At 42.9% G+C, this 11,893-nt stretch overlaps 1 protein-coding gene across 1 annotated transcript in view; it reads right to left on the bottom strand.

Annotated features, from left to right (window-relative positions):
• Positions 1-2,230: 2,230 nt before the first annotated feature.
• Positions 2,231-11,893, bottom strand: part of LOC146177158 (ionotropic receptor coreceptor Ir76b-like) — a 49,209-nt gene continuing 39,546 nt past the window's right edge. The window contains exons 3-5 of the mRNA XM_084581098.1: positions 8,856-9,011; positions 4,547-4,677; positions 2,231-2,775 (exon numbers count right to left, since the gene is read on the bottom strand). Coding sequence (XP_084437224.1) covers positions 2,559-2,775; positions 4,547-4,677; positions 8,856-9,011 — 504 coding nt within the window. The 3' untranslated portion in view covers positions 2,231-2,558. The remainder of the gene's footprint in view (positions 2,776-4,546; positions 4,678-8,855; positions 9,012-11,893) is intronic.

Raw genomic sequence — 11,893 nt, 5'->3', positions numbered from 1 at the left:
GAACATGATTTGTAGGTCAATGTGTACACATCGGGTACGCGAGAGAACTTACATGTGTCTAAGTTTTAGTTAGTGAGTTTGAGATTAGACTTTAGATATGTTGTACGGCAATCTTTGTGCTGTAGAGCAAAGATCAAGACTCGAAATTATCACAGACGAGTACTCATTCTTAGATGACAAATGTTAGGCGAACGTGCTTGCTTGCGATACAGGTGCGTCACTAAAGGCCGGCAGTTTCATGCTCGGAACTCTGCTCTATAGCTGCATATTGTCTGTATAGTAAAAATATCTTATTATTCTGCATGCCATGTCTTTCCCATCTTTCCACGGTTTGGTGAAATTTGGTTTCTTGACGTACGTAAAACATTCGGTACGGCATTTTCCTTTATTATGGTTAATACTGTGCTATACAAGCGTCACCAAGAGAAAAAGTATATGAGATCCGATACACTTTTGTGCAATTAGTTTCAAATGAATTCAGCTCTGACGAATGTGAATAACTCAACCAGGGAATTCAGTAGCCCAGTTCCATCCTGCATATGAAAAAGGAGTGCGTAATGCTTGTATTAAAATAGTTTACTTCTTCGAAAACGAGTCATTGGAAAAATGAGCACACGTGGCTTCATTAAACATACACATTTGCATAGAAATGCAAATGTGACGACCATTGATTGAAAGCAGGACGTCAGTACACGCTGTTTTTCATTTTTGGGTCAAACACTCCCATGCATTCACTGGAGTGAAGGAGACTCAGTTCTTTTGTTTAGACAAAATTTAGGGACAGAACAAATCAGAGAGCAAATGGACCTCGTTTAAAGGAACTCATTTACCTTTCTGCGGCACAACCAATGTTTTCGCGTCCAATGTAGTGACCGATAGATGACTTAGGCTTCGGACATACTGAAAATTACAAAATCCAAGTTTGGCTGCAGTGGAGCGTGCGTCAGGTCAATGCCGTTCGAGGACCTGAATATGTAGTTATAGCTGTGATGTGCTCATTCATTCTGGTACACTTGTTTTGTACGGGAAAATATTAGTAAAGTATTGCAAAAATGCGCGCGTATTTCTGCAGATATGTGCATGTACCTCGTGACCCGGAGAAAGAGACCCATCTACTATTTAGTTTTTGTTTACGACAAACTGGATCGAGTATTACAGATGCTGAACTATAAGTTACCCTACGAAGGCAGCATAGTAATGTTATAAAGTGTTTGATCTAATGGTTAAACATTTTCCTCAGCGCATGCTGCAGCAGGTCAATGTCTAAATCCCAAGATGCATGTTCCTTTGAAATATAGCAGGTACAAAACGACAACACACAGTATTTGAAAGGCATGATAATTTTATTGTGGTAAGTAGCCAGCGGTTCCCTCCAATAAAAGGGCCGACGCAAATTAACCAAGCTAACAGAACATATTTCCCCGGTGACTGCATTTCGTCTAGCTTATTATGTGGTAACCATAATGCGCAGATATATTTTTGCTATATACAAAAAATGAAGAAGTATGACATAAATTTGACAGGTCGTTTTGCGGTCAATATTATTTGGTAGCATGATTCTCGTCAATACTACAAACGTTTCTACCGGACGTAAGAGCCGTATACTGAAAAGTGACCAACATGTTCACCGCTGGCTTCTGTTGTGCCGTAAAATTTGTCTTTTTTTTTTGTCTCTACTCGCTCCAGTGTCCTTCAAAATTAATGTACTGTTCGGTATTTGCCACAAACATGATGCCACAAATATGTATTTAAAGGGAATGTATGTATGGAATGTATGTTCTCGTCTAGTTTACAGAGTGGCGAGCTTTTGATCTCACTTCGAGGCATCAACTTTGCAGTCTTATTTTTGACTGCTATGTACATGAAATGCACGTTTGGAGGGATTCTCTCACTGAAGAGGAATGGTTGGTCGTCTGATAAAAATTTATATGACAATAACGGAAAAATGGCAATTGCTTATAGCGAAATCAGAACTAAATACCAGCGGAAGGGATGTATTTAGGATACCGCTGAAACATTCAGCATTGTTGAAATGTTCCCGCCAGCCGTACCTTGTAGAATGGCAAGAAATGTAAAATATAGCAGCAAGGGACCGTGGAGTTTATGCGACTGTCATACCATACGGGTTTTTAAAGAGATTCAATTGTCATTTATATCAAAACTATGGAAACAGCATCCCAAGGTGCGTATGCAAGACACAGTTTTTGAATCAGTCATGCGTTCGGACGTTAGGAAATGAGGCTTTATTATAGCGTAGTGCAAGTTTCCTGCAATAGACAAAATAATTATCGTATAATTAGCAAGAACATTTATTTATGCAATAGTTGTGTGGGGAGTCGCTTGCTTTTTTCTAATTAAGAATGCAGTGGAAGGAGGGGAATCTCCAAACAATTGACTTCTAGTCGGCAGGGCCAGTGCAACATTAAACAATTCATGCAAACATTTAAAATGGTTGACGAAAACGGCTTGAAATCGTCACGCAGTAAATATAGCGCAACTGGCCGCGAAAGAGTGCAGCTCCACAGAGGCTTCGGCCACATCTCTTGATATAGGCGTTTTCAGGGACGTGCATGACGCGTTACGTAGGCAGAGATTATCTCAGCTACAAAGACGAGGATACTTGCAACGATGAAAGCGGCGTACGCGTAGAAGATGGAGACCATGTCCCACAACGCGAGAGCAGCTTTTTCTGCAACCACCTGACAGCGATCCAAGGACGGGATAGCCAGGATAAACTTCTGACGAACGATGCCGGCTTCCACGATTGCAGTCGTGCTGGAAGAAATTGAAGAGATAATACGTTATTTAATACGTGCTAGGACCATAACGCAGAGTCATTAAAGTAATATCATCAGTCACAATGATTACTGATGCATATACATGTACAACGAATGGGGATTAGTTGTGCATAGACGATTTCGGCGCATACCAACTTCAACATGTTTCTAATTTGTGTACAAACACGAGAAAAAAACAAAACAAACTTGATATTTTTGGAGCGTTAGCCGCTACGTTTTCAAGTAAAAAAATTGGGGATTGCTTGGCTACCGCATGAAGGTATTGAAGCTGAACCAATGTTAAATGTGGGCTTATGCTGTCTAGCTACAAGTGTTGCCTAGTGTGTTAAATGATAGGGCAAGCTCGTGCATGGTTTCATGACTAACGGACCCCTAGGTAATGAATAATGACATTTAAACTTGCCATTAGACATTGACATTCAGCCTGAAAGACAGTTAATCTTCAAAAGCATGAGAGAGCACGTGACAGGTGCGCGATGACGCCAGCGGAACACGTGGCAAAACATGTAACAGATGCATCGCAGCGACCTCGGCAGATCTTTACGCAATGGACACACAGCTATCGTTCGCCAAACCTGGTTAAATAGCGTACAACCTCAGCAACCTTTTATAACAATCTTCATTCGTTTCCTCCACATGTCGTGGTAGCATTCAATAGACCGGGCCACTGAACAGAATGTGCATTTAAACACGAATATACGAAAGTAGGAAGCAGTGTGCGAAGTAAGTTTGGTGCAAGGTATATCAAGGTCGATCATATGGTCAAGACACTTAGCACTAACGTCGCACCGAATCCGATTGCCAACGGTATCAAATAAAACGGTTCGCTTAGAAGGACATCTTCCCCACGGGTTGCAAATAATAAGACTTTACGTAGAATACAAAATAACGCAGTCACATGCATAAAAAGATGAGATCAAGTTTTTTCTTCATCTCATGGAGCGGCATACTTTCCCGCTTAATTATATTGTACCTTGTTCTTTAGCAGCCTCTGTTGCCCATGTGAAGCCGTTGTAACCTTTTAGATCACGCTATATTTGCAAGACCCACTTTATGAAACGAAGACAATCGCGTTTCACATTTGGAAGGCAGAGCTTTGAATAGTCAATTACTATTCTTATTTACAAGAGTAGGGACGCATGCTTACGCTCAGTTTTGTTTCGAGTAGGTACGTCTTCAAGCTTTTACAATGCGTGTCCAGCTCCTTCTCGCCAGAGCTGTAGCAGCGTTCACGCACAATTACGTTTCTGTGTCATGAGGTGTAAGTGAATTCGTGTGTCCTAAGAACCTGGTTGTTTTCGAGCAGATTTTACTCCCTTTTTCGAGGGTACACTGCATCGTAGCTCTGCATGGTGTAAACGAAGCGAAAGTAAATCAAGATCAAAGAGAATTTCTCAGAAGCGAAAGAAAAGCCACGAGCTCCGCGCGCCTCGTTAATGACTCTTTCTGTTCCTCTATAAAATGGCCTTTGGCTCGCGAGAAGAATAAAACCTTTTTTGTAACTGCGCATGTATAAACAAAGGTATATCTAAAATTATTTTTCTGAATGTATCGCTAAAGCGCTTACGTAGAAATATCCGTATCATCTTTGCATTATTTTCTTTACTTTGCTATATGCACACGAACTATCAGCAAAGAATTCCTCTTCAATGCACTACGTCGAAAAAAACATTCAACACAATGGATGTTGTTTGTCTCTTTTCGAATACTAACAAAGTGACCGGCAAATGCCAACGAAAGTGTCTCACATTCTCTTGATGCGCTGTCGAAGTGTCGCATTCATGAGGCGGCTCATGTAGGCTCCGCAGGGCAAGGAATACATGTTTTCAGTCCCGAAGTAAAATTCGCCGATTTGACCCCGGCTGCAGAAGTTGCCAGCCTGTAACAAAACGATTTTCTATATCGAGGGTTTACGAAGGGTGTTTAAGTTATTGCTCGAGCATGTGTAATCTCTAGCATGCATTAGGACGGTTGTAAGACAGAAGAAGAAAGCGGAGAAATGCAATGCATTAAGAAAACCTTGCAGCCTTCTAAGAAAACCGAGAAGGAACACGTCAATGCTTACATGATGAAAATAGCAATACATTGGTTGAGCCTATGACATGTTAGACTTCAAGTCCCAAAGCTCAGAAAATGATGTGTGGCTCTGAGCCGGAAGGAAATGTGAGAAATGCGGGACTGAAGATGTCGAAACTGATTCTCTATTTTAGTCACTGCCGTAAAACACCGAGAAAGCGCCCTCTTCTACATATGACATAAATCGAGTAAGATATATGAGGGCCCCTTTTTTATTTCACGTACCAACATTTGAACCAACATTTTGGTTCATGGCCCCTTTTCCCAAGCATTTCACCCCAGAACAGCCGAACACCAGGCCGGGGGAACTCTTGTGCCCTTTGGAAACCGGTGGGTACCCGGCGGCACTGGGGATCGAGCCCCGTACCTCCCGAATGCGAGGCGGATGCTCTACCACAAGGCCACCGCTTTGGCCGGCTCAAAATAAATTGCGGCCTCTGAGAGTATGCAATGCTGTCTGCACTCAGTCAGCGAAACAGCTTTGCGCGACTTTCGCTGCGGCCTTCCTCTTGTGCGAATTCAACATTCCCCTCGCTCGCACGATGGGGCGACCAGTCTCTCTCTCTCACGGGGAGCCCTCATCTTTCCCCTCCTGGCCTCGTTCCCCCAGAGCTGTGGCGGAGAGGACGGGAGTGAGAGAACTGGCGCAGAGCTACGGGTGGCTCCTCCTTCCCCCTCCACTCTCATCTCGACGGACAGCATCTTCATCCAGAGAGAGGACGCCGCGAAGCCCGAGCTCGCGGATGCTGCTATGACCGAAGATGAATATTGGCCATTCCCAATAAACAGCTTGGCCCGCTGACTGTGTCTCGGTGTTCCAGTCTTCACGGCCCTGTGTCCCGAGCTAGCGGTCTGGTGTTTGGCTCTGAGATTAGAGCCCAAGTCCCGAGAGAACCACCACCCTCTTTTAGCCGCAGTAAAAACTATCAAAGTGTTCCTTTATATTGAACACAGCAACGAGAATAATGCATAAGATATTAGTACATTCATTCTAGGTTAATAGATGACGCAAATCTCGCCGAGTCGATCAAGTATAGCTCGCCCTTCTCAGTCTGTCTAGAGTGCGTGGTTTCCACTTCTAGTGCCGTTCGCGCACGTTTTAGAATCTACCTTGTATACACGAGACATTCGATACCTGTTTTTGCCACTCTGCCTATGCCTGTGCACGACATCTGACTTTTTTTGCGCGGAGTACGAATTCCCACTGCACACAAAAGCCCAAACATTCTCGGTGCTGTCGAATTTCAGATGGAGAGGTGGAGCGGACAAGGACAATGGACCCGAATTGGCTTCAATTAATACGCATGCGCACTCAAAAGCGAATATTTAAATAGGAACCGTTTCGGCAGGACTTCCCGTTCCAAAATGGGGGACGCTTACTTTACAGTGAGTGGAAATGTGAGATTTACAGAAGAAAGCAATCGGGCGCTTCCACCAGAGGGGCCAATTACATGCTATTTTACTGACATATATTTGACTAATAAGGTGTGAGTTTTAACGGTCGCAAAATGCTCCTTTACTTCGTCCGGTTCAGCTACCGGTGGTTTATTTTATTAAAGCTATTTTACTCACTAAATAGGGGACGCTAATTAGTGGCTGCACCTTTAACGACCATAACTCAAGCACTATCAGTTACAGTTTCATTCAGCGCATCTTACCTGTCTTGGCGTTTTATGCTTTTTATGTTCACAAATTAATGGTCAAAAATGAGCAGTGACTACTTAGTCATTCGCGTATTAGTCATGCACTCCTCATGATTACTGTTCTTATATATGCTTATTTGCCATGCATCGCATCATACTCAGTTCGGTACGACGGCACTCAACCAATGACATCGGGCGCACGGCGCCAGTGTTTCCGCACAGTGGTCTATATAATGATTTCGCATTAACATTAGTAGGTCTTGCATGCCAGCTTCTATTACTGCGATCGATAAGCGATCGGCGGCGTCGCTGGCGCTCTCCCATGCGGTACTCCGCGATGTAGTTCTGATTCAGTGAAGTGTTCGAGCAGGGTTCAGATAAGGAAAGCAAACACTTCTTATTGCGCTGCACTCGCAACTAATTTATCATAAGGCCAGCAGGACATAAGAGAAGCACCCTTTTTATGCGTGAACGGAGTGAGCGAACCCTTACACGGATGGCCGTTGTCATCCTTAAAGCTAAGTTCGATATATGTCTTTCAACGGGTTCATTTGGAGCAGAAAATTTTATAAAGCATCAACGCCACAGAAAACTTTACTGCTCAAATGACGTCGTGCTAAGGCTGGATGAAAACAAACCATAATACCCACAAGGTGATTTTCAGCGTTAAGAATGCTTTTACCACATTCTGTGAAGATTTACAAAGTCAGTGAGGTCACCAGCCAGTATAAAAATACACGCCTGCAATAAATGCTTATGGCAGCCTGCGGGCGGTAAGACGAAAAAGCGTGCGAGTGTCTCATTGGGAGCCAGTGCACGAAGGGAAACGAAGAGAAAGCACGCCCAGGGAAGAGGGTTATTTTACATTACCGAGGAAGTTTAGAAGCCTCGGCTTCACAGTCACCCAACGCGTGATCCTCTTTTCGCATTCATACATGTGGGCGTTTTTGTGTGTCTCGACAGCACGTTTTCCCCTTTTTGAATAAATAAAGTTGCTAAGGAGAACATAAAAAAAACGAAAAAAGAAAGGATTATTTGTGTCTCAAAGGAAAAATCTGATGTGGAGAGGAGATATAAGTTTTTTTATGAACGTTCAGGAGGATAACACAAATCAAACCCGTGCCTAATTTGTTTCATTATGCCAATTTTAGCTTAAAGAAATCTCGCGTGTTTTGTGGAAAAAAAAAAGAGACTCACTCAGCGTCTCCTCCATTACGAATTGATAGCGAAGGGCGAAATAACAAATATATCTCAGCATGTGCTTCGGGTTCAATGGCTCAGTTGCTTTGTCGGCTATGGGGTGGAATGGGGATTCTACGCTCTAAAACATCAATGCGGACTAATAAATTAACTCAATCAATTTATAATTTTTACCCGCTAAGATGCAGTGACGATATAGATATTATATATGTGTTCGAGCCAAAGCTAACCGCAGGTTGAAGTAGTGCATAAAATATTATTTTCATTGAGCTTCTTAAAGTATAGCAACGAAGATCGAAATAGTAAATGGAAGTGGAATTTATAGATCTGTTGCGCGGAGGGAAATAGAGCGCAGGCAGATACATAGCCTCCGGTACCGTAGCTTTTAAACTGAAAATGGTTTTGACCGCGAACTGCGGAGATCCCTGAAAAACATCATAAAACTGTTCTAATATGTCGTGACTCGACCTAATGGATTCAGACTTCAGCAAAAAAAGATACATAATAAAATTTGTCTCCGTATTCGAATTACAGTGAAATAAAAACTATACTTTTGAGTACTGTATGGCCGAGGGATATACTCTTCAGTTTTAGTCATTCGGCTTGCCATATATGTTGTTTTTTATTCCTTTTCATATTTGCGGACATTTCTACTTTACGAAAGCATTGCCCCAGGCATATATAAAATTTTATGTCGAAGCGATTCGCTATTTATGAATTTTAATACCAATGAGCACGCCTCGGATTTTATTCGGCATAAAGAAGAGTTATGGTTAATTTACCAACATGCGGAATCAGTCTAATATGTACTGTAGCTTTTTTACTACACTTACCATTGGTTTGTTCTTTACCACTCAATTACGCAGTTACTCTAAAACAGCATCTTTCATAAGCAACCCCCATTCGTTGATAATCTGACGGAATGTCGACGTTGAGGCAAAAAAAAGGTGCGTTTGCTCTAGACTCCTTCGAGGATTTTCGTTTATAGCAAAGGATGTATTCTATGCTTCTTGATTATAAAAGAAATGTATATTCATGAGGGTGAAATCAAGCTCCTTTTTTGGGGGGGATTTTATTTTCGGCAGATGTTCAGAAATGAAAAGTCCACTAAAAATGAGTATAGAAGTGAAGGGCGTACCTCGGTTTGAGAAAGCAAGTCTCCATGTATGACTATCGCTTTCTCCTGGAGAACCTCGTGGAGCATCTTTTCCGGGTAATGGAGGAGACCGTAAAGGTCCGTTTTGTCGCGACGAATCATACTCCACACTTTTTGTTCAGTAGTGTCTTGAGACGACTGCGTAGCAATGTTTAAAAACAAGGGCGCATAAATTTCACACTCTTCCATGAAAGCAAGATCATGATGACCGTATTGATGTTCATCATCATCATCATAAGCCTGATTATACCCACTGCAGGGCGAAGGCCTCTCCCATATTTCTCCACTTAACCCGGTTCTGTGCTAGCTGCATCCACTTGACACCTGCGAACTTCTTAATCTCATCGGCCCACCTAACTTTCTGCCTCCCCCTGCTACGCTTTCCTTCCCTTGGAATCCAGTTTGTTACCCTCAGCGACCATCGGTTATCCTCTCTTCGCACTACATGTCCTGCCCATGTCCATTTCTTCTTCTTAATTTCCACTAGAATGTCGTTAACTTGAGTTATTTCTCTGACCCACTCTGCACGCTTTCTATCTCTTAATGTTACCCCTACCATTATTCGTTCCATAGCCCTCTGGGTTGTCCTCAACTTAAGTAGAACTCTCTTGGTTAGTCTCCACGTTTCAGCCCTATAGGTGAGTACAGGCAAGATGCAACTGTTGTATACTTTCCTCTTGAGCGATACCGGTAAGCTGCTAGTCATAATCTGCGAGTGCTTGCCAAATGCGCTCCATCCCAATCTTATTCTTCTTGATATTTCCTTTTCATGGTCTGGATCTGCGGTTACTACCTGTCCTAAATAGACATATTCGCCTACTATTTCCAGTATTTCGCTACCTAATGTAAACTGCTGTTCCTTCCCGAGGCTGTTGAACATTACCTTAGTCTTCTGCATATTGATTTTCAAGCCTACCATTCTACTTTTTCTGTCTAGGTCATCAATCATTATTTGCAGTTCATCCCCCGAGTTGCTTAGCAAGGCAATGTCATCAGCAAATCGCAGATTACTGAGGTATTCTCCATCTACCCTTATCCCTAACTGCTCCCATTCCAAGTCTCTGAATACTTCCTCTAAACAAGCTGTGAATAGTACTGGGGAGATTGTGTCTCCTTGCCTAACACCTTTCTTTATGGCAATTTTGTTGCTTTCTTTATGCAGAACTATGGTTGCTGTGCAGCCACTATATATATCTTCCAGCACTTTCACGTACGGCTCGTCTACCCCCTGATTCCGCAATGCCTGCATCACCGCCGAGGTTTCAACTGAGTCAAGTGCTTTTTCGTAATCAATGAATGCTATGCATAAGGGCTGGTTATATTCCGAGCATTTTTCTGTCACCTGATTGATGGTATGGATATGAACGATAGTAGAGTACCGTTTCCGAAACTCTGCTTGATCCTTTGCTTGATTGCAGTCTAAGGTTGTCCTGATTCTATTAGCGATTACCTTAGTAAATACCTTATACGTAACAGACAGTAAGCTGATTGGTCTGTAATTTTTAAGGTCCTTAGAGCCCCTTTCTTGTGAATGAGGATAATGTTTGCATTCTTCCACGGTTCCGGTACCGTCCATGACAACAGGCACTGCGTATACAGGGTGGCCAGTTTTTCTAGCACGATATCCCCCCTCCCGTCCTTCAGCAAATCTGTAGTTATTTGATCCTCTCCAGCTGATTTCCCCCTTTTCATAGTTTCTAGTGCTTTCTTGACCTCGTCCTTCGTCACTGGTGGAACGCCTGACTGTTTTTCCCTACCGCCAATCTCATTACGGTCCTGGCTACTTTGGCTACTGTAGAGATCTGTATAGAACTCCTCGGCTACTTTGACTATCTTGTCCATATTAGTGATGACATTGCCCGCCTTGTCCCTTATCGCATACATCTGGTTTTTGCCTATGCCCAATTTCTTCTTTACCGCTTTAAGGCTTCCCCCGTTCTTTACAGCATGCTCAATTTTTTCCATGTTATACTTCCTTATATCGGCCACCTTGCGCTTATTGATTAGCTTTGATATCTCGGCCAATTCGATCTGGTCTGTTGGATTGGAAGCTTTCATACTCTGCCGTTTCTTAATCAAATCTTTCGTCTCCTTAGACAGCTTACCGGTATCCTCTCTAACTACCCTACCGCCTACTTCTACCGCGCACTCAGTAATGATATCTCTGAAATTATTGTTCATTGCCTCTAGGGTAATGTCGCCATCCTCAGTTAGAGCTGAATACCTATTTTGTAGCGAGATCCTGAACTCTTCTGCCCTCCCCCTCACCGCTAATTCGTTGATGGGTTTCTTTCTTACTAATCTATTGCGTTCCTTCTTCAGATTTAGGCTAATTCGGGACCTCACCATCCTGTGGTCACTACATCGAACTTTCCCGATTACCTCTACATCCTGCACAATGGCGGGGGTTGAACACATTATGAAGTCGATTTCATTTTTAGTCTCTCCGCTAGGACTTTTCCATGTCCATTTCCGGTTCTTCCGTTTGCTGAAGAAGGTATTCATGATTCGTAAGTTATTCCGCTCTGCAAACTCAACTAGAAACTCCCCCCTGCTATTCCTAGAACCAATGCCATAGTCACCTACTGCCTTGTCTCCTGCCTGTTTTTTCCCTACCTTGGCATTGAAGTCGCCCATTAGTACAGTATACTGCGTCTTTACTTTTCGCATTGCCGATTCTACATCTTCATAGAAGCTTTCAACTGCCTGGTCATCATAACTACATGTAGGTGCATAGGCCTGTACAACCTTCAGTTTATACCGCTTATTAAGCCTAATTACGATGCCTGCAACCCTCTCATTAATACTATAGAATTCATCTATATTACCCGCTATATACTTATTGACAAGGAAACCTACCCCTAGTTGTCGCCTCTCTGGTAAACCTCGATAACACAGTACATGCCCATCCTTCAGTACAGTGTATGCCTCATTCGGCCTCCTAGCCTCACTAAGCCCTATGACATCCCATTTCATGCCTGTAGTTCCTCTAACAGCACTGCTAAACTAGCTTCACTAGC

Source organism: Amblyomma maculatum, chromosome 10 (assembly GCF_055883805.1).
Source record: "Amblyomma maculatum isolate TAMU_Amacu chromosome 10, ASM5588380v1, whole genome shotgun sequence".
NCBI classification, from domain to species: Eukaryota; Metazoa; Arthropoda; class Arachnida; order Ixodida; family Ixodidae; genus Amblyomma; species Amblyomma maculatum.
The sequence above is the reverse complement of the archived record's forward strand: the minus strand, read 5'-3'. Positions and strand labels throughout refer to the sequence as shown.